Below are 23,615 nucleotides of genomic sequence, written 5' to 3'. Positions count from 1 at the left end.
TTCTCCTCCACATACAATTTTCGTCTCGTCTTCGGGTCTTCAGCACAGCCGGACCCCCTTTAGCCCCGGGCCCTGTACAGGTGTACCCCCTGATGGCAGCCCTGTGGCTGATCAGGAAACGCATCATAGGGAAAATGGTAGTGGCTAGTTCCAATCTTCGGAAAGGACTTCAGTGACGTCACGATCATGTGACCACTACATTGAGGATTAGTTGCGCGGTTGCCGGGTTTATAGCCCATTTGGCTACTTTTAAAACGAAGTGGTGAGTTTTAAAAGTCCAAACCCGCCAATGTACAGATTTGGGCTAGTTCTGGAAGCTGCTGCGGGTTTGGACTTTCAAAACCCGCCCCATTTTTTTTTATGCAAATTGAGGTGATGTCAGAGTTGTGTGACGCCGGCCGGGCCCACCCCGAGAGAGAGAGAAAGAGAGAGACTGACTGACTGACTGACTGAGCACAGAACGGCTGGTGTCATGAAGGTAACCACGGCAATAATGGAAAAGGGCCGAGTGGGGGTCCATTGTGTGTTGTTTGTGTGTGCAGTGCCGTTATATTTTGCTATTGCTCATTTATAGGCGTGTTTAGCTCAGGGACATCTTTGCTGTGGTGCCTGAGGAGCTTTCACACATTCCTTCATCTTAACACTAAAGCTGGCCATAGACGCAAAGATCCTATCGTACGAATCCAGGATTGGTACGATTTTCGGATAGTGTGTGGAGAGTGCCTACATTTTTCGTCCAGCAGAGATCGGTCGTTTGATCGATCGGACAGGTTTGATTTTGACCCGACCGATCCCGCCGGAGCCCATTGCTCATTGTAATCGGATCATTCGGCCATGTGGCCATACGTTCCGATTACCCCCGATATAGCCATGCTCGTTAATGGCATATCGTGGAAAGATCCGCTCGTTTGGCAATGTCGCCAAACGAGCTGATCTTTAGGTCTATGGCCACCTTAAGCTGCAGGTGATGACAGTAGAAATGCAATGACTACTGTTACCTTGACCTCCTCTGTGACCTCAGCTCCACCTGCTACATACGGGTATTTGTGTGCTTGAGAGCAGGGGGCTCCCCAACCTAACTATGCAGTCTCAGCGAGTGCACCAGGGGTGCAATTGTATTTTAGTAATAGGCACATCAATACACAGAATAACAGCTGCACATTCTGATCTCATAAGTCTGCCTTACCAGAAAAGGGCATTCTTTTAGGTTTAGACTTTAAATGCAACATGTACCGTACAACGCTTTTCACGTGAGCTTTATATTGTGATAGAATTGCAATGGGGAAGAATAAAGGAATAATTATTTTCATTATTATGCAAAACACAATGCCATTGCTCTGTTCCCAATGCTATTGTTTTTTCTCTCCATTGGAAGCTTTGTGGGCCATAAAGGTTTCCCAGCACAATTCTCTAGAATTCACCTTAACAGGCATTTGGGCTATTTTGGAAAATTCATTGTATTCTTTGCTAAATACACCCACAAGTGTACAGACCCCCCCCTTTTTTCCTTTCACCATGGAGCTTTTCTATTTCAAAAAGCCATCCAATCCCAGTCTGATATATATCTGCCAGTACAGCCACTCCAGAATCCTTTTGAAATGAGTATTATCTCGGGTCAGATTTATGATGGGGATTCAAGAATTTTCTATGTTGACTGACTGTTGCGTTACACAAGGTACATCCAATTTGAACCCTTTAAATCAGGTCACTTTGGGTCACATGAATAAAGCAAATTACATTTTTTTCCTCCCCTTTTTTATGCTAATTTACACACACACATTAGGATTCTGATTTGGCAGAATCCCTTGTGAAAGATCTGGCATTTAGCCAAATTACAAAAAAGTTTTGCATGGTAGCGAAACCTACTTAAAAAAAAACATTTTCCATGGTGCCTGTATGGTGCATCCATAGGATTGTACCATCGAAACAGTTGAACATATGATTAAGCCCATATACTTTTTATTCTTAAAGGGATACTGTCATGGGAAAACATGTTTTTTTCAAAACGCATCAGTTAATAGTGCTGCTCCAACAGAATTCTGCGCTGAAATTCATTTTTCAAATGAGCAGATTTTTTATATTTAATTTTGAAATCTGACATGGGGCTAGACATATTGACCGTTTCCCAGCTGCCCCCAGTCATATGACTTGTCCTCTGATAAACTCCAATCACTCTTTACTGCTGTACTGCAAGTTGGAGTGATATCACCCCTCCCTTTCCTCCCCAGCAACCCAACAAAAGAACAATGGGAAGGTAACCAGATAGCAGCTCCTTAACACAAGATAACAGCTGCCTGGTAGATCTAAAAACAACACTCAATAGTAAAAGCCAAGTCCCACTGAGACTGATTACATTAAGTTGGAGAAAAAACAGCCTGCCAGAAAGTAGTTCCATCCTAAAGTGCAGGCAAAAGTCACATGACTGGGGCAGCTGGGAAACTGACAATATGTCTAGCCCCCAGATTTCAACATTAAATATAAAAAAATCTGTTTGCTCTTTTGAGAATTGGATTTCATAGCAGAAGTCTACTGGAGCAGCACTATTAACTGATGCTTTCTCACAACAGTATTCCTTTAAACATTTAAAGGGATACTGTCATGGGAAAAAAATTTTTTTCAAAATGAATCAGTTAATAGTGCTGCTCCAGCAGAATTCTGAGAAGGAAAAACAGCAGCCTGCCAGAAAGCATTTCTCTCCTAAAGTGCAGGCACAAGTCACATGACTGGGGGCAGCTGGGGAATTGACAAAATGTCTAGCCCCATGTCAGATTTTAAAATTGAATATAAAAAATCTGTTTGCTCTTTTGAGAAATGGATTTCAGTGCAGAATTCTGCTGGAGCAGCATTATTAACTGATTCATTTTGAAAAAATGTTTTTTTTCCCATGACAGTATCCCTTTAAGGGATCCATGCCCCATGGCTGGCAGCAAATTAGTCAAGCACGTTCTGCATAACAAACCACAGTGCCAGGTTTAATTGTCTCACAGAACAGTTGCTGCTTGCACAGCCCTCAAGTGGTGTATGCTTACAGTTTCAGCTGCTCATTGATGGATCTCTAAATCATTCATAGACTAAAAGCTGACTGTAAAAGCTGAGTTTTTTTTTGTTTTTACTTTGTAAACACATACAACCTTACAGATGGATTTTTTAATAGCATGTTTTAATTGTATTTGTTGTGTTTTTCCTCTTTAGTTGATAAGTTGCTTTTCTTTTTACTAGAAATTTGTCTAGTGCAGGGATGCACAAAGAGACCTGCTTATCTTAAATAGTTACAATTGTATCTTTGCTTATCCTAGGGGGTTCTTTATCATATTTATGTGAATTTTTTTAACTCTACTAAATTAGAACATACTCACAACTCTAACGGGAAATTATTTATGAAAAAACTTGACCGTCTAATATTCTATCAAATAGTCCCGACCCGAAAATTTGAATTGAATTGGAATAGAGTTTTCTTCCAACAAAAAACTTGAATGTCAGGAAGGCAATTAACATATTGAAATGGTTCAACGTACCTCTGCCATTGACTTGTAAATTAACTCGGCAGGTTTTAGGCGGTGATTTGAGTTAGAACTGGTTCCATGGTCGAGGTGTGATAAATCTTGCATTAGAATTTACAATTGAAAAGGTGATTTTAAATTCAAATTTGTGAGTTTTGACACAAAAAAAAAATTGAAAATTCAAATTTACCGTTCAAACCTTAATAAATTTGCCCCCTAAATTGTTACAAAAGTATCCAAGTGCAGCTGCTGACTGGGCTCTCTGCCAAAAAGTCTCTTATTTTAATTAAGTTTCAGAAACCTTTTCTGGCATGAGTGCAGGAGATCAAAGAGAAAGTCTGAGCTGTCAAAATCGGGACTGTCCTGCAGAAAACAGGACAGTTGGGAGTTATATAATACAGGTATGGGTTTTCATATCTGGAAACCCGATATCCTGAAATCTCCAAACTTGAGGAAGACCATCTCCCAAAGAGTCCATTTTATGCATATAATCCTAGTTTTTTTTTTTAATGATTTCCTTTTTATCTGTAATAATAAAACAGTACCTTGTATCTTATTCCATATTGGTGGTAAAACAATGCCACTGGGTTTATTTCATGTTTAAATTATCGACTCATAAGGTACATCCGGCCCTGCTGTGTAGAGCATAGCTGTGCTGCAAGTATGTCACTCATGGGCAAATGCAACCTTTGTACTTAAATACACAATTTATGCAATTTTATACTCTCCCCTTACTCTCTGCATGTTTTTTACGAAAGTATACTATGAATCCTAATTTGAATATTCAAAGTTAATTAGCACTACTCCCTGCCTGTCCCTAGTTTATGCACAGTACAAGCTTTGCACTTGCACAGATGATGGGGATGCCTTATCTCCATTACTGGATTTTAGCTGCAAGTGACTGGGGAGATTTTTTTTAATACTTGCTTTTTAGTTCTATATAGTTATCTGAGGGCTGCAGCCTTATGCACATGTCCTAGGGCAGTGGTCCCCAAACAGTAGCTCGTGAGCAACATGTTGCTCACTAACCCCTTGGATGTTGCTCCCAGTGGCCTCAAAGCAGGTGCTTATTTTTGAATTCCTGGCTTGGAGGGAAGTTTTAGTTGCAAACAATAACAGGTGTACTGCAAAACAGAGTCATCCTATAGTGTACCAGTGCATATAGAAGCTACCAAACAGCCAATCACAGCCCTTATTTGACATCCCCATTGACTTTTTCATGCTTGTGTTGCTCTCTCAACCTCAACTCTTTTCACATTTAAATGTGGCTCACGAGTAAAAAAGGTTGGGGACCCCTGTCCTAGGGCATCTATATTCAAAAAAATGTGGCCCTGGTTCAGAGTCAGTTCTGAAGAACACCGAGGATTTGGATTGATTTGGCTGAATCCAAATCCTGCAAAAAGGGCTGCGATACTGCCAAATACTATGTTTATAGTTTTAACATTTAATCCTTAAAGAGATGATGACACATTAAGCAGGAAAGTGTTATTATGCCTTTACTTTAGAAATATACCCAGTGCTAATTTGACATTTTGACCCTGCTGTCCCTTCACCTTGTTACTATAGTGCGTTGTTATTGACATATGATATCAATGATTTTGGGGTCAGAGTGCAGGTTTTCCACAGTATTTAATCTTGTTGCTGTAAGCAGCTCTCATGCTCTGTTGCTGTGCTGATGAATGCATTGAGGCTGTAAGCATGCAGTTTTTTTCTTTTGTGGGTAGATGTCAGGTCTGTTTAAGATAGCGTTCCGGATACTTATGTGCCACACTGCCCATCATTGATACTGGCCACGGTCTCTCCAGAACAGCCTAGAGACATAAATACTGGTGAATGTAGGTGTCACAGGAGAACAACACATGCAGTACATTTCACTATTATGAAAATGTAATATGAGCTTCATCATACTGAAATAAGAAACTTTCTAAATACAATCAATTAAATATTCTGCATTGTTTCTGAAATAATCAAGTTTATCTTCACTATTCCTCTCTCTCGGCATATGCTTCTCTTCATTCTGTCTTCATGCAGCAGTTGGGTGTCATTGGCCGTTAGATCCAATATATCTTATAGAGGGGCTTCCTTTCCTAGCAGATGTATTAGAGCAAAATCTAACAAAATAAATGCCTTTTGCACAAATCCTGCATGTAGAGAGACATGATGTCTGGTGATTTTAATAGACTGAGCTCTAATACATCTTCTAGGAAAAAGGACCCCCCCCCTATTTGATTTATTGGATCTAACTGTCAATGAATGTCTGACACCCATCTCCTGCATGGAGACGGAATGTAGAGAAACAGATGCATATAGAGCGATAGTGATAACTTGATTATTTCAGAAACTGTACATAATTTTTATTTATATAAAAACAATAAAGCTTACAAAATTCAGCTCAATAAAAAATGTCAGTCTCTTAGATTATTTCTTGCCGACCCCTTCCCTCTTTGGGGGTTTATATAATTTTTATTTGATTATATTTAGAAAACTTTTTAATAAAGTGTGCTGGAGCCTTTATTAAATTTTCATTTTCGCGATAATTCCTCTTTCATATTCAAGTCACTTTCTGATCATAATTAGTGAACTGAAAATCAGACAATGAAGGCTAATTGCCGATTGGTTGCTATGGGTTACCACACTGGTATATTTTAGCCCCTTGCTGTGCCATTAGTTTTACCGGTAACATTAGTTGTACCAGTAACCAGAATGTGATACTCAGAAGCAGCCCCATTGTCTTATTTAATGTTCCAGTGCATGAATAATGTTGATAATTTGTGTGATACATATGAGCCTCAGTTATTTTGTTTCAAACTGTACTCTATTCAAAGTCTTATCTTGAAAATGTATCCTGCCCACTTTAGCATTATCATTTTATTTTTAAGTGCATAAAATAGTGGAGGTGCCCATGATAATTCACCTTCTACTTCTCCTCCCACAGTTTCTTTAAAGGGGAGTTGAAGCTAAAGGAGTTAAAAAAAAAAAGTGAAAATATTTGAAAACAATAGGAATTAATTAATGTGGTTATATATTAGGTAATGCGAAAAATGAAATAACCAATACCTTGTTCAGATGCGGGGTGATCCCAAATTTATTGTAGTGCTCTTGACATGTGAGTCATGTTCAAACGTTTCGGGACAAACAAATGCCCTTCCTCAAGTGAGGAAGGGCATTTGTTTGTCCCGAAACGTTTGAACATGACTCACATGTCAAGAGCACTACAATAAATTTGGGATCACCCCGCATCTGAACAAGGTATTGGTTATTTCATTTTTCGCATTATATTATTACTGGCGGTGGAAGAGGCCAGTACCAATACCTTCCCCAAGTTTTTCTATTGTTATATATTAGGTAACATTATGTAAATCTTTATTAATAAAGAATAATGTATTGCTTGTTTAAACTTTTCTCCTTCCCTCTCTGCTTTCCTTCCCCCCCTCCATCCTTACTTTCTCTCCTCCAATTGAACTGCCCAGTGGTATTTCTCCTGCTTACCCTTTGCTTCCAACATGCATTGTTCTCTTCTCCCTCCTTATCTCTTCACCCTACTTTTCCGCACCTCTACTGCTTCCTCTTCTCCCACAGGGTTATGAACATCCCTCATCATCACATTATTTCAAAGTGCTGCTGTAGTACTGTATAGAGCGAAATTGCACCATAAGATGTATTAAATAAAGGTAAATGTACTCCAAATATATGTTATATTTCAAGGATGCTGACCACATCCAGTTAGACAATTCGGCATTGTACCTCTCCAAATGATCATTTTACCTGAGCCAGTGCTGTCATTGGTTTGTTTAGGAAATCCAATATAACAATAGCAACATGTAAAGGGGATCACCTTTCAGTTAACATTTAGTATTATGTAGAGAGTAAAATTCTGAGACAATTTGCAATTGGTTTTCATTTTTTATTATTAAATGTTTTTGCGTTATTTAGCTTTGTATTCAGCAGATCTTTAATTTGCATCATAAACAATTTGGTAGCTAGGTTCCAAATCACCCTAGCAACCATGCATTGATTTGCATAAGAGACTGGAATCTGAGTAGAAGAGGACCTTACTAGAAAGATGAGAAATAAAAAGTAGCAGTAATAATAAGTGTGTGGCCTTACAGAGCATTTGCTTTTAGATGGGGTCAGCGACGCCCATCTGAAAGCTGGAAAGAGTCAGAAGAAAAAGGCAAATAATTATAAAACAAAAAAAAAATAAAATAATGATAACCAATGGAAAAGTTGCTTAGAATTGGCCATTCTATTACATACTAAAAGTTTACTAAAAGATAAACCACCACTTTTTTTGGTAACAAAGTAAAGCTAAGAGACAGAACTGAATGTGCTGTCCCTGCAGCTCACAGATTTTGTGTATCTTTCCTATTTGAAAGCTTAGTAGCCCAAAATCACTGCATCACCATGCATCATCATCACTGCAAAGTCCTAAGGCAGGTTGAAGGTTAACCAACTCCTGCCCCATATCCAACCATTACAAAGCTGTATACTCCACAACTAAAGAAAGCTGAGACTACAGGAGCTGGGGCTTTTTAGTAATTCTCTATTATTATTTTAAGACAATTATTTTACACACTCACCTTCATCGTTTTCAACATGTCATTTTTTTTAAATTTTATAGGCGGGGGCCAGCTCCATGTGGGCTTCTTGCTGTGGCTTGCTGAATGAAGTCATGGGTACTGGAGCAGTGCGAGGGCAGCAGTCAGGTTTCGGAGGAACTGGCCCTTTTAGATTTGCGACAAATACAGATTTTTCTCCATATCCATCCTCTAGCAACATTGTGTGTAAAGCCTGCGGGCTAGCATTTTCTGTCTTCAGGAAAAAGGTAAGAGTCAAAATTAAAACTAAAATGCACAGTAGCAAAGGAAAATAAAGTCAATAAGGTGTTAGTCTGTTTCTTGCCATTGGGATTTATCAGATGATATATTTTTGTCATGGACTGTGTGATAAATGATGTGAGTTCAGGTGAACAACACCATCATAACATTTGTAATTCTCATTATTATTCAGATCAGTTCTATAGCTGGTATAGATCATGTAAGGCAGTGCCTTCCAATTTCTGTGGTACTGAGGGCCGGAATTTTTCTGGTCTACGTGGTGGAGGGCTGATAATGGAAGCCAATGTTGACTACTCCCTCTTTTAAACCACATCCATGTTATCTCAAGAACTTTTAAGACCATGCCCACATTAATGGTGGAAACACACCAAAAAAAAAAGCAAATGGTTGGTGCTCACTGCAGAGATATCACTAATCACTCATGTGAAAAATTTAAGTCATACCATTAAATCCTTATGCCGCCTCCCCTGTGGATAACACAGCACATGATTGAACACCTTAGGGACCCCTAACAACATTTCCAAATGCTAACAAACCCTACCAGGCTCATGTCCCACAGGGTACAGAGTAGAACAGGCAGAGTATTGATCACCCAGGGAGCATAGGGCAGGCAGAGTATGGCACACACAGGGAGCACAAGACAGGCAGAGTATGGCACACACAAGGGGCATAGGGCAGGCAAGAGTATGGCTCACACAGGGGGATTAGGGCAGGCAAAATATGGCACATACAGGGAGCTTAGGAAAAGCAGAGTATGGCACACACGGGGCATAGTGCAGGCAGATTATGACGCACACAGGAAGCATAGGGAAGGCAGAGTATGGAACACATACAGTGACACAATGCTGGTGCCCCTCCAGCAGTTTGTTGGAGGTAAGAACAGGTGAACAATGTGAGGTCTGAGGTGTGAACAGTACAGGGCTTTAGGAGTGTGAACAATAGAGGTGTTAACGGAGTGAACAATGAAGGAGTTTACAGTCTGAATTTGAGGTGTAAACAATGCAGGGGCCACTTAATCTCAGTATTAATATAATATTAAGATTTAAAATTTAAAGCTTACACAAGGTAAAGACTCATAGCAGGCAGACTTTCATGTGGGGGCCACACAAAATGTCTTTATCACAGTCAATCCAACCAATGGCCTCTCTCTACTAAATAATATTATTTACGTGACTAATAATTACTAATATGTATGTGTTTGCCTTGCTTTAAAAGAAGAAGTCTTAACTGGACAATTGCAGTGCTATGTTTCTATAAAAATTAGAGAAGAAAATCTATTGGATCATTTATTCAGTCTTGGCTCAGAGCCCATTTCAGTTAAAGAAGTAAACCCCTTATTAAAAAAAACCCTACCTACCCTACATAGACCCTTCTTCCCCCCCCCCAGCCTAGCTGCTACCCCAGGCAAATGCCCCTAACTTTTTACTTACCCATCGGTGCAGATTCACGGTCCCATCTTCTTCTTCTTTGGTCTTCATCGGGAAGTAAGTTCCGTATCAGCGAATGCACAGTCGGAGCAGTCTTCGGGTTTTTGTCAACTGCGCATGCAATAAAAGTCAGGAAAATTGCCGAAGCGCCAGAATAAGATCCAAAGTAAAAAGTTAGGGGCATTTGCCCGGGGTAACAGCTAGGCTGGGGGGGAGGTGGGAGAGGAGTCTATGTAGGGTAGGGGGGTAGGACTTTTTTAATAAGGGGTTTACTTCTCTTTTAAGAAGGAGACTTGTCACTTTAGAAGAATTGTTAGGAGGCTTTGGCTCCACCATTGAGGTTGGCTCTTTGTGAATACTTCTATTCTACACAGATGCATGAATTCTGTATTGTGCCCATTACATTTATAGTGCTGTGTGCCAGATTAGAATGGGAAAGTTAATCATATTTTCGGCATATCAGTGATTGACCCTTTCATTCTTTTTTAGCATGTTTGCTGTGATTGCAAGAAGGATTTCTGCTCTGTGTGTTCTACACCTCAGGAGAACTTTAGACGTTGCAGTACCTGCCATTTGCTACAGGAGACAGACTTTCGAAGGCCTCAGCTCATGAAGCTAAAAGTAAAGGATCTGCGGCAGTATCTATCCCTTAGAAATATCCCTACTGAAAGTTGTAGAGAAAAGGAAGATTTGGTAGATCTGGTATTGTGCCATCATGGCCCTTGTCCCACAGAAGACATGGACATTAGTATGGGCAGCTCTGCAGGATCTCGGTCCTCTAGCTTCTTCACACATTCATTTTTCTCTTCACCTCCTGCGCCTTCACCATCACTGTCTTCATCCCAGGGAGAACTATCTGAAAGAAGTGGTAGCACAGTCACATCCCAGGTAAATCAAATACAAGGTTAACCGTACCCTGAAGGGTAACACATTTGCTATATAGGCAGATGAATAGAAGTGTGAAATTGTTGCAACATAATCCAGTAATCGTGGTGGCATGAAATTTGTTGTGGCAGGAGTTAAATGTTTAAGTCCATGACAGGAGGTTTTATGATGTGAAACCACCAGGGTAAATATGTTGGAATTGCATTTCTTGAGGTAAAATTCAGTGATGGGTATCGTCACTGGTAAATGGGCAGTATATGTTTCATTTGCTGAAGTATGTTTAGCACATTATTTCAAATACTGGGTTTGCACACTCAAACAGACTACAAGTAGAAGGTGATAGCAAAAAAACAATTTCTTTATATATAAAGACAGTACACTACATGTCAATCAAAGCAGTATTTTGCCAATGATATGTATACATAGCAGTATCACCAGATATAAATACATACCACACAGTTGTATTGTCAGAGCAAAAAACAACAAGCAGCGGATACACTTGCCAGCAATGAGAATAACCCCAATGGTTTTGGCATGTTTAGCACATGTCCTATTCATTGAACTAATGTTGAACAAGGGGTGTACTGCTGCTTTCATAAATAGTGGTTCCTGCTTGATGTGAATTGCCTCTTTATGTCTTCTCTGACCAAAATATGTACCTTGTACTCCTTTTTTAGGCCATGCACTTTTTAATGGTTATTTATTCTGCCAAAATACACCTCTGTACACGACTCACTAAACTACAATGTGTATAATATGTTGTTACATTTGCAAGTTCGATATTAATTGAGCTTTACAGTGTAATGAGCTATATAATCTATTGCCTGTTAATTTAAATTTTCTCTGATTGCTCCGTGCCCACATGATTAGGAACAGGTAATTCCAGTGGTGCGGCACAACTGTACATACCACTTTAATTTGCACGTCTTTGAATTGATTGGCTAAATTGTATGAGCCAATGGTAGCAAAGACATTCAGAAGGTGCATGTATAGTAGTGCTTTAGATTTTTTGCAAGTTTTGCAAGTCAGAACTAGGAAAGCTCAACATGACAGGGAAACAGAGAAAGTGCAGGACCAGCAAAGAGAAGCTACAGTGGTAGATATCTTGAAAGTGCTTAACTTTTTGAAATGAAGATAAGTTACAAATATATTGGTAATGGCACTTACTGTTCAAATTCTGACATTTGTCTCAAGCTCTACATCCACTTTAACTGACATGCAAGTCTAGGGTATCATTCACACTATTTGTTGCTGTTTTGTCTAGGGTACAACTGAAGCAATCTCCGCATCTGATACAGAACCCCAAGAACCACAGGTAAGTACAGGTCTTTTGCCTTCTGAACTATTTGCTCTTACATCAATAATATTGCATCAAAAAAAAAAAAAAAAATATATATATATATATATATATATATATATATATATATTATTTTTAATAGAATGCTTTTTATTGAATTGTAACAGTTAAAAGAAAGGAAAATAAAGGGGTAAAGAAGGAAGAGGGAAATTCGCTTGATTTAGTGTCCATTTAGATTTAGAGGTGGCTGGCGATTCAAGCCATGGAGTATGTGAGTTTATACAGTTCCAATTGCAAGTTGACAAGATTAATCCACTGATTGAGGGTTGGCGGCTTTGGGCCCATCCAATGTAGGGTGATCATTTTGCCGTAGAATAGCAGCAGTCTCATACGGCATCTGATGTATATTCTGGGCACCAGGGAGTCAAGGAGGCCTAGCAGGCAGGTAGTTGGGTTGAACACTTGGGGTAATGCTAGTTCGTTACCCATAAAGGCCACAATTTCCTTCCAAAATTTGTATATAGTAGGGCAATCCCACACTGAATGCAAGAAACCAGCGTTCGGGGCTGTGCACCTTGGACAGTTGGAAGAACCCATCCTAACCATGACATGCAGTTTCCGTGGGGTAATGTTTGATAATTTTATGTTGTATAAGTTTATCTCTTGTACTCACTAAAGGAAGGTAGAGGTTATCTATAATTTCTTCCCAATCATTGGGATCTATTTGAATCCCACTGGTTTCCATTTGTATTTAACTCTGAGCCATATCTCTTAGAAATCAAATGCCTTTATGTTTTAGGAGCTTTGCTCTATTGGGCTGGGCAATCAAGTTCTGAGTATTGAAGTTGCGGAGGAGCAGTTGAGAATTGCGCAGAGTTGGCTAATTTGTGTGTATCTGAACTCAGACAGGTCAGGCAGAGCGAGAGTTTGGTGGAGAAGAGGTGAGGTATGGAGGGTCTTATTGGTATAAATGTATGACCGTTTTCTTCACCCCCAACCTGGACCATGTTTGAGCTTTAGGAAAGACTGCAAGTGTGGAAGATTACTGTTGCCACATAGTGGGGTGTCTGGTGACCACAAGTGACTGTTTTAGTTAAATACACCATAGCATCCCAGGCCCTCTTGACAGCATCTATCACAGGTAGTAAAGGGCCAACATCTTTCCTGGTCCTGTATGAGGTAGGAGTTTTATTTCCCCAAAAAAATTCAGATTGTGTACGGTCTATGTCCCGCAGGGCTTTCTTCAGTATATGGCAGGGGGTATTATTCAGTATTTAAAGAAATTTGGGGAGATAAATAATTTTGCATATATTTATTCTGCCTATTAATGTGAGTGGTAGTTTTGTCCATTGCTCAAGTGTATCTTTAAATGTACGGTGAAGTGGGTATAAGTTGTGTTGTAGAAACAATGCTGGATCTTTGTGTATGGTAATCCCAAGGTATTAAAAATTGTCTGCCACCTTAAGAGTCCAGATCCGCCATCTGCGGCGGTTGTCCATCTAGGGGGAAAACGATTGACTTGTCCCAAATAATTTGGAGGCCTGAGTATGTGCCAAAATGTTTAATGATACTAAGGACAGTAGTAAATGAGTCACAGTGGTCAGCTAGATATAGTAAGGTATCATCTGCATATAATGACATTTTGTCTTCAACAGTTTTGTATAGAGTCCTCGTACTTGGAGATATTGTCTGATTGCTATTGCCATAGGCTCTATGGCTAATGCAAACAATAATGGCGAAAGAAAGGGGGCAGCTCTGGCATGTTTCCCCAATGAGGTTAAATTTTGGTAAGAGGATTCCATTTACCCTGATCGATGCCTTTGGTTCACTATACATTAAAGGTGGACCGATTTGACAGCTTATCTGCCGTGTATGGGGGCTTCCGACGGGTCTTCCCGATCGATATCTGGCCACGATATAGATCTGGAAGGTTTGATTTTTAACCGACCGACCCATCGGAGCCCCTTGGCGCATCGTAATTCGATCGTTCAGCCATACGGCCGAACGTTCGAATTACCCCCGATATAGCCATGCCGTTAGTGGCATATCGGGGAAAGATCCGCTCGTTTGGCGATGTCGCCAAACGAGCGGATCTTTGAGTCTATGGCCACCTTAACTTAATCCTTTTGAGGAAGGGGGGCCAAAACCCATTCTGGTTTTAACTTCCCAAAGATATGGCCATTCAACTGAGTCAAAGGCTTTGGCTGTGTCAAGAGAAACTACCAGTCTGGAGCCTACTCATGTGCTATTTGTAAATTGAAGAATAGCTACCTAAGGTTGAAGCTCGTGGATTTAGAAGGCATATCCTGTTTGGTCTGGTTCAACCATCGTGGATATGATATTTACTAGTCGTTGGCCAAGACCTTAGCAAGAATTTTAATTTTCATATTAAGTACTGAGAATGGCCTGTAGGAGGAGCACAATATGAGGTCTTTCCCAGGTTTGGGAATGACTATGATTGTTGCATCTGAGATTGATTTGGGGAGAGTGAAATCTTCTTCAGGGTTTTATGAAATCTAGGTACTACCTCCCAAATATGAATGCGGTACTATTCGATCACAAAGCCGTCTGGCCCTGAGGACTTGCCTGGGGGAAGAATAGTATGGCTTAAGCTATCTCTTACTGAGTTGTGGGAGAGTCCATCTATTTAGTCTGGTGTCTGGAAAGTTTAGGCAGATGAATCGTATTGAGGTAGCTGTGGAGCTCAGCATTTTAATATTGTGCCTTAGAAGTATATAGGGAAGAATAGTATTTACTGAACTCCAGTGCTATCTCATTGGGGGAAATCAATACTGCTCCAGTCGAGGAGAAAATCTTAGGGACAGCTGTGGCACAGCCAGGCGGTTTGGCGAACAAAGCCAGGGACTTACCATTCTTATCGCGATATGCAAAAATAGTGCTAGAAACATGTAGGAGTTGTTTTTTTGTTAAATCTTTTCTGTGGAGATTCAAACGCCTAAGGGCCACCGCAAAACTCTCGATGAGTGTGTGATGTAGGAGTGTCAATATATTGAGCTTCAGACTAAGCCACAGCTAACTCCAAGCTTTGCAGGGTATCTTTAGAGACAGATCTTGATTTGGCAATGGCTGCTATCAGGGTACCATGAATCACCCCTTTAAAGGCTTCCCAAGTTATCAAAGGATCTGCGGAGCCATAATTAATGTTCCAATACTGCTTAATAGATTCAGCCCATTCCTCTGTTACATTCGGAACCCTAAGCCAGTATGGACTCAATTTCCATTGTCTGTTTGTGGGGTTAGTTAATAAATCAAGTTTAAGAAGGAGAGGTGTATGGTCTGAGATTGCTCGAGGGAGGTATTTGATCTCTCTAATTTTGGGTCCACGGAAACTAGAGCTAAATCTATTTTGGAAAGCGTTTGGTGTGTTGAAGAATAGCAGGAAAATTCTCTATTTGTGGGGAATTTCTAAAACCATAAATCTGTCAAATTATATGCCGTGGCCCAATCTGCAAGTTTGGTGGTGGTTATTGTAGAAGGGACCTGTCTATCTAAATGAGGGTCCATACAATTATTAAAATCACCCATGATGCAGATTGGGACAGGGGTAATTGCAACAGTGCCTGGTATAAGTCCTGTAATATAGCCTATAGCACCTGTTTCACCTTATCATTCAGGCCCTTGACGTTCCACTAGATTAATTTAACTGTGTCCATTTTGTTCTGAGTATGTGGAATAACTACTCACTCTTTGTTGAAAGACTCCCGATGCCCAAATAGTGCTCGATTCCTCAATCCAGTGCATGGTGATGGGTTTTTCTAGCCAGGAGAAGGGATGAAAAGAAGAACGAAAAGGCAAAGGAGGAAAATAACAAAACATTTAAAACAACCCAGACAGAACTTAAATGCCCAACAGATAACCCCCCACACACACACACCCAGTCCTTTTACTCTGGTGGGTTTAGTATTCCAAACATAATCTAAACGGGGGATCTGGTTGCCCGTAGGTTACCAGAAAACCTAATGTAGTCAAAAGGGCTCCGCAGTGTCAATCTCCACACTAGTCCGTTAGACTGATGGTACTTAAGGCCCAAAATGAACAAGTCCTGGTTGCATAATGTATAGATGTAAGCCTACTTATCAGGTGGTTTGTGCAATTGATATTGCAGTTCATACTCCATGAGCTTCCCATTGCTTGGGTATGTACGTCCAGGGTATAACAGATCAATCTAGAAGCAGTGTATTGGGCAAGGTACAGTCAAAGTAACTAACCATTTTATGACGATGAATGTTAAGGTCATTTTCATGGTTCCACCTGGTAGTGCTGGACAGATATGCGCACAATAATGTTTCCTAGTCAGGGGCGATCCTGGCCCCTCTGCTGCCTGAGGCAGCAGCAGTTGCTGCTGCTCCCCCTCCCCCGGAAATTCGCTCTTAAAGTACCAGGAGCAGCATTTTTGCTGCCCCTGGTACCCAGTGGGGTGCTGCCGCCTGAAGCGACAGCCTCAACACGCCTCATTGGCGAAGCACCCCTGTTCCTAGTGAACCCTTGACTTGTAAGTGTTAGCTGGCTTTAGAGCCCATAGATTCTTAAGCATTATAGCACACCATTAGGCTTGGTAAAATAGGTAAACCCTTCAATGGTCAGCATGTTGGTTGTTCAGCTACACTTATATATCCAGAATTAAGGCGTTAGCTTAAGGTTTAAGGCTTCTCCTTGGTCTTGTCTCAATCCAGTCAATCGCTTGTTCCGGTGTTACAAAGAAGTGCGTTTTATTTGCATCTATCACTTTGAGTTTGGCCGGATAAATCATAGCATTAGCCAGGTTAAGGTCCCGCCCGCAGCTTCCTTTTCACTCCAGTAAATGAGCTGTGCTGTTTTTGTAGCAGGGTAGAGTAATCGGGGTACAATGACACCACTGCTCCTTCATGTTCGAGGCGCCCAACTGCCCTTGCCTCTGAGAGAGCTGCATCTCTGTCACGAAAGTGCAGTAAGAGTATAAAGAAGGGGCACGGGAGGGGGGGTCCAGGGCGACCTGGGACATGTGCTTTTTCCACTGTGTAGTGAGCAGTAAAGGGTGCTTTAGGCAGGATTTGTTTAAGCCATCGCTCCGCAAAGTCAGTTGGTGTATTACCTTCTGATCCCTACCCAAACATTATTGTGGCCCTGCCTGTTCTTTTAATCATCCAGCAGTGAAGCTTGTTCAGGCCCGGACTGGCAATCTGTGAGTTCTGGCAAATGCCAGAGGGTCTGCTGTATGGTTCCATAGAAAGTCTGTGGACTTGGAATGGCAGGGCCTATTTGACTCCCAGTCCAGTCCTAAGCTTGTTGCTTTAGTTGCTGTTGCAGTTGCGTATACCGCTGGTATAGGTGTGCACGTGTCTTATAAGTCACTGACTCTGGCCTCTACAGGTGTCGTCCTCTCCCGAATGGCCTGTAGGTCTACTTTTATTAAAGAGACGTCTATTTTAACCTCCTCTATATGTGCTGTAAGCGTGGCCTGGCAGGCCATTTTTTAATAATGTAAAATGGCGCTTGAAAGTTTGTGAATCCTTTCAAATATTCTATATTTTTATATGAATGTGACCTAAAACCTCATCTAATAAAACAAGTCCTAAAAGTAGATGAAGAAAACCTAGAACAAATGAAACAAAAAAATATTATATTTGGTGAGTCTAGTGGAAAATGTCAAGACATCTGTCCACAAACTGAATCTCAAGAGACTGTGGGGTGTGCAGCAAAACAACGATCCTAAACACAATAGTCGTTTTACCAAAAATTGGTTAAAGGGGACCCGTCACCCAAACAAAATGATATAAATCCTATTTTATTATGTTAGTCAAGCAAAATGAACTTTAATTACACTGTATAAATTATTTGAATCTTGTTTCCATCAGTCTGGGAACTCATAATTATAGCAACCAGGAAGGAGCCATTTTGTGGACACTGTCATTAAGGCAAGCCTTGTATCATCTCAGAATCTTGTTTGTGCATCAGGGGACAGGGACCCAATGTCCATCCTCATGCACTGGTTACTCAATTAAATCGTTAAGAAAGCTGGGGGAATGTAGGGAGAGCGGTGACATCTAGGAAGTGCTGAATGGAAAGTGAAAGTAATTGCTTGCCCCGCCTCTATGCCTAGGCATAGAGGCGGGGTAGGCAATAATTGACTGACAGCTGATATTTTTAAATGAGTTTACAACAGCTATGAATGCTTTAATAAAAAAAAGAAATTGGATTTCATATTTAATTTAAGAAGGACTTTTATAATACAGATTTTTATGTCTGGGTGACGGGTCCACTTTAAAGAAGAATAAAGTGTTTTCTACACATGGCCTGGAACTGTCCTCCAGTAGCCAGATTCTGGACTGAGGTTCTCAAGCTCCTAGATGACAAACTAGAATTCCCAAGGGTACTTATGCCACGGGTGTGTATACTAGTAATCCTAGATGACATCGTAACAACTAATCATACCAGATACAGAACTCTCCTATATTATGCTAGGAAAATAATTGCTAAAACGTGGATTGGCCCTAAACCCCCCATAGTGCAAAACTGGATTACACTAGTAAATCAAAACTTGCCTCTCATTAAGCTCACATTAAACTATTAACTTAATATAGAGAGCCATGTTCTAAGGCAATATGTGATAGGTCTTTATTTTTTTTTTAACTTTAGTTTTTTTGTTTTCAGCAGCTCTCTGGTTTAGAATTTAAGCTGTTAGGTTCCCATGTAGACCACAACCAGGCAGTGCTTTGAGTGGCAAATAGAAAAACGAATACAAGAGAACCTGGATGGAAAGATAAACAATAGAAAGCAAAATAAAATTGTAGTCTCCCAAAGCATGTGATCCAGTCAGCCAGATAGCATTTTAAATTGAAAGGAGGCAAAATTGGAACACAAATCATTTTTTTTTTTACTTTTTTAACTTTTTTAAAAATATAATTTTAAGTTGAGTGAACTACTCCTTTAAGCCTATGGGGATCTTTAGTAACACTGTGGTTTATTACAGGCAGCTGAACAGTCTCAAAAGAGAGCAAGAGTGTCCCTGTCGGATCTTTCAACTCTAGAGGATATTGATGGTCTCACAATCCGACAGCTAAAGGAAATCCTGGCTCGGAACTTTGTCAACTACTCAGGATGTTGTGAGAAATGGGAATTGGTAGAAAAAGTCAGTCGCTTATACAGAGAGAATGAAGAGAACAGAAAATCTTGTAAGTACAAAACAGAAATAGAAGGCAGGCCACAGAGACTAGACAGTCTGTAACAAGAGATGTAATGATGTTTCTTTAGATGTTTTCATTAGTGTGCAATGCAAATTTGAGGTGCACATTCTGTATTAATCGCAGTGATGGTGTGAATATGCTGTATGACCACATCAGTGATCTAGAAATAAAAAGAACTTAAATAAGGGGGTCTGGTACTTTTTTACTGCTGTGTCAGTGTTTGATTATACTATACCCAGAAAAAGGGTTAGCTGAGACCATAGCCATGGCACAGATTAAGCACAACATGGAGTCTGGTATCAGCTTAAAGAATTTAATGCAGCTAGGCTGGCTTTTATTAGGACTAAAATCAATCAGTTAATTATACTTGCATCACATAGGATTGACAGTCCCAGTTCAACACCCACAATGGTGTACACGGCAGCACTTAAAGCCATGGATGTACACAAGTCCCAGAATCCTCTGTAAGAATCACAAGTCTCTTGGGAGGGGTTTTCTATTCCTCTCTCCCAACACTTCAGCTCAGCAGGGAGACGGTGTAGTCCCACGCCTCTTTTAACTGCACATCATCTGCAGCCTAAGTACCTAGCTACCTCTAACTGGGCATCTGAAAAACACTTAATGGATTATGGAATGGAAGGCCCACCCTGCTTTCCTCCATTCACTCCAGGGACTTATTTGTACAGCTTTTCCTGAGCCAGTACACAAAAACTGCCTTGCTTGCTGTAGCAACATACATCTTTCTCTATTCACCAGTCTAAAACTGGTGAAATATACACAATATTGTGCCCTTTTCCAACACATGTCGTACAGTGGGTATATGCTTGTAAAAAGCTGCATGTGAAAACATGGCCATAGAGAGAGGAGACACAACCCCTAATACTTTCTTATGCTTTTTCTTTTTTCCTCTTCTTTTGCCATTATCTGTGCCTCTCCTTTTCTCGCACATTATTTCTATGCCTAGTTATTTCCTGCTTATCCTTCTTGTTGATTGAGCACATCAGTCTGTATTAGTTTGATTCAGTTATTTCTGCATGTTGCATTACATTAGTATGTGGTGTGCTGTTTACTGAAAGCCGTTTCTAATGTTTGCAGGCCATCTATATTGTTACCTTCATGTTTGTTGTGTTTTTTTTTTCAGTGCAGAATTCAGAAAGCAAAGCAGATCCAGGTTTGTCTTTTTTTTTACTTGCCCAGGGAACATCTTTTTCATCATTTTGTTTGACACCTACTTGTAGACTTAAGATACCTCTGGCATCTATGTCTGAATTAGGGTTCATCTCCATCATAATGTTTTTACAAATGCATTTTTACGAATTTAAGAGTAAAGAAAGGAAACATTCTGTACCGTTTCTGATATAAACAAATTACAGTTAGATTTTGATTGGTGGTTTGGTCTGTACATTCGTGGGTGGGGGGGGGGGTGCCCTCTTTGCCTAGAAGATGTATTAAAGCTTACTCATTGGAAAATACTCACTTGGACACAAATCTAACCCCATTACATGCAGGATGTGTGCTAGAGTTGGTTATTTTAAAATAGTTAAGTCTAAAACACCTTGTAGGAAAGGGAGCCCCCATTCCTTATGTATAAGACCAGTTGCTCATCAAAATCTGATTCTGACTCCTGTATGTATGGAGAGGTAAGAGTAAAAAGAAAGTACATGTTTCATTAACTGATTATATTTAGAAAATGTCTTATTTACAGAAGATAACTCTGTATTCTCTGAGGTTACCTGTTGCTGCTTCCTTATTTGGAGCACAGTTCTTTTCATGTTGTCATTGTCATGTAGAACTTAGGTTGTACATTGTAAGTCATCTGGAGAACTAGCCAACAGAATGTCCCAATAATATACTGACGTGCCTGTGCTGCTGTGAGGATATACAGAACATGTGCAGTGTTGGGAAGCTCTTAGGACAAGCCCTAGAAAGAAAATACCACTTGTGGTATAAAATAAAGAAGAGCTAGATATAGATATGTTCCTCAAACATCTGCAACAGTTCTACAGGCTCCCAAAATGTTTAAATTCCAAAAAATAATCCACGCTTAAAATTTATTAGATAAAATAATTATGGGTTCGCTGGTGACATTGAGTTCCCCCTCACAAAATATAATTAATTACAGAAACTGCGCTTCCAAAACAATTTGATTCTTTTGGGAGCACGGTTTCTGTGTTTGATCCAAAAATGTTTAGCAGTTTATTTATTGGAATTGTATATGAATTAGGGCCTCATGGGGCCCCTATACCTCCTGCTTCCTCTATAGTTACACCCCTGAGTGCAGTTTAGAGATGTAATAATAGTGACTGACAGGGCATTGGTAATAGCAATATGTTTTACTTTTTATGTTTTGGCCTGTATTTTGTCTTCCAGAGAAAGAACTCCGCTCTCTGACAGGTGGTGAGGAGAACCTGTGCAGAATTTGCATGGACGCAGTTATCGACTGTGTGCTCCTGGAGTGTGGCCACATGGTAACGTGCACTAAATGTGGGAAGAGAATGAGCGAGTGCCCCATCTGCCGCCAGTATGTGGTGCGCGCTGTCCACGTATTTAAATCTTAAGCAACCAATACCAAAAATATATTTATATGCCCCAGTCTCCAGCTGTGAGTTACAGGACTGATAGACTAATAGAGTGCAGGCAGTGGAAATGTGAATCATTATGTACTGTATTTTGCTTTGACTGTCCTGTTTCAAGAGTTGCAGGGAACACCTGCTAGAGCTCTTTGTGGAGCAGCATGAAGGGGCGTGAGTAAACCACTTTATATATATATATATATATTTTATATATATATATATATATATATATATATATATATATATATATATATATATATATATATATAATGTAAATTTAAAATCTCACATATTAAATAGCAGCCAGTATCTGTACAACACAAAAATACAATTGTTGTGCACTTTTCTGGATCTGTGCTTGCCATTACAGAGCCAATAACACCCCTCTTTTAGAGCTAGTATGGCATTCTGGGAATTGCCTTACATCAGCATGTCTTTCAGGCAAATTTGCAGTGCAAGAGCTGCTCTCAATTCCTCATAATGCAATCAACACACAGTTCCCTGTGCCAGTTACCAGTTTGGGGGGAGGGGCAGGTCCGGACTGAGAATTACATTAGGCCCTGGCGTTTCAGGTACACAGAGGCCCAATAAGTCCACACAGAGGCCCAAACAGCCCCCACCAGCCCACCAAATACTGACTGTCTATGGGACCTTATAGCAGCCACTCTGGCATTTCCCAGAACCCACAGATTGCCAGTCCGGGCCTGGAGAGGGTTGTTTATCTGTGACTCCATAGCAGTAATGGAAGCTTCCAGTGTGCCATAGCCTTTAGGGCAACAGTACAAAGGGTGATTTTGAATGTTTTGTCCCCACAGTTGCTTTGTGGGCAGAGGACAAAGCATTTGAGATCACACTATTGTACAGCAGTTGCTGCAGATGAAGATACACTTACTATTTAGAGACACACGCTCCCTGCTCATATCACTACTGGAGGGACAAAATACTTGTTGGCACCCACAATGAAAGCCCAGCAATTGTCATAGAGAAAAGTAAGTGCTTAATGTGATGACAAAACAGAACACCATACTTGCTGGCAACTTTTCTATTCTAATTATCGGCAAACTTGATATTTTGCAGAAAAATGAAAACTCATTTGTATTGTGGCTGTTTTTTTTTGTTAATGCAGCCAAAAAGAATTTCAGCAGGTAATTTTAGTTAAATGTGTTTTTGTCCCTATAGCTAACTATATTCCCATGGATAACTTAAGTAACTTACAATGGAAACTTGCCATCGAATTAAAAGGGTGGTTCACCTTTCTTTTAGTATGTTATAGAATGGCCAATTCTAAGCAACTTTTCAATTGGTCTTCATTTTTTTCTTTTTATAGTTTATGAATTATTTGGCTTTTTCTTCTGACTCTTTCCAGCTTTTAAATGGGGGTCACTCAAAAACAAATGCTCTATAAGGTTACAAATGTATTGTTATTGCTACTTTTTATTACCATTCTATTCAGGCCTCTCCTATTCATATTCCAGTCTCAAATCAATGCACATTTACTAGCGTAATTTGGACCCTAACAACCAGGTTGCAGAAATTGCAAAACTGAAGAGCTGCTGAATAAAAAGCTAAATAACTCACAAACCACAAATAATAAAAAATGAAAACCGATTACAAATTGTCTCAGAATATCACTCTCTATATAAATAATTCAAAGGTGAACTACCTCTTTTACAAAAAATTTGTCTAAAAAAAATTCAAGAAAGGGCCATCAAAATGTTATGAAATATTGGGATTTCAATAAAATGCTATAACAATGTTAATTCTGTTTCCTTGCCTTTAAAAGAAGTTAGTACAAATTATACACTATATTGCCAGAACGATCCAGGTACTCTTTCTAAACTCTAATGTCCTTATCTGGAGTGATCTGGGTTTAGCAAATGGCAGGAGAAAAACCTGTATTGGGGCAGTGTT

The 23,615-nt window shown here is 40.0% G+C and overlaps 1 protein-coding gene across 2 annotated transcripts; it reads left to right on the top strand.

Moving 5' to 3' along the window:
• The first annotated feature begins 70 nt into the window (after positions 1-70).
• On the top strand, positions 71-22,828 carry rnf34.S (ring finger protein 34, E3 ubiquitin protein ligase S homeolog). Of its 2 annotated transcripts, XM_018244198.2 has the most exons (8): positions 71-478; positions 6,971-7,171; positions 8,122-8,325; positions 10,255-10,653; positions 11,915-11,965; positions 18,918-19,119; positions 20,273-20,302; positions 21,502-22,828. In XM_018244198.2, the coding sequence occupies exons 3-8, from the start codon at positions 8,137-8,139 to the stop codon at positions 21,687-21,689; spliced, it is 1,059 nt and encodes a 352-aa protein (XP_018099687.1). In that variant the 5' UTR covers positions 71-478; positions 6,971-7,171; positions 8,122-8,136; the 3' UTR covers positions 21,690-22,828. The 2 variants fall into 2 exon arrangements, with proteins under 2 accessions (XP_018099687.1, XP_018099686.1); XM_018244197.2 differs by lacking the exon at positions 6,971-7,171 and having other exon boundaries at positions 72-478.
• The last annotated feature ends 787 nt before the right edge of the window (positions 22,829-23,615 follow it).

This window comes from Xenopus laevis, chromosome 1S (assembly GCF_017654675.1).
Source record: "Xenopus laevis strain J_2021 chromosome 1S, Xenopus_laevis_v10.1, whole genome shotgun sequence".
Taxonomy (NCBI): domain Eukaryota; kingdom Metazoa; phylum Chordata; class Amphibia; order Anura; family Pipidae; genus Xenopus; species Xenopus laevis.
This window is presented reverse-complemented; position numbering and strand designations above follow the sequence as displayed.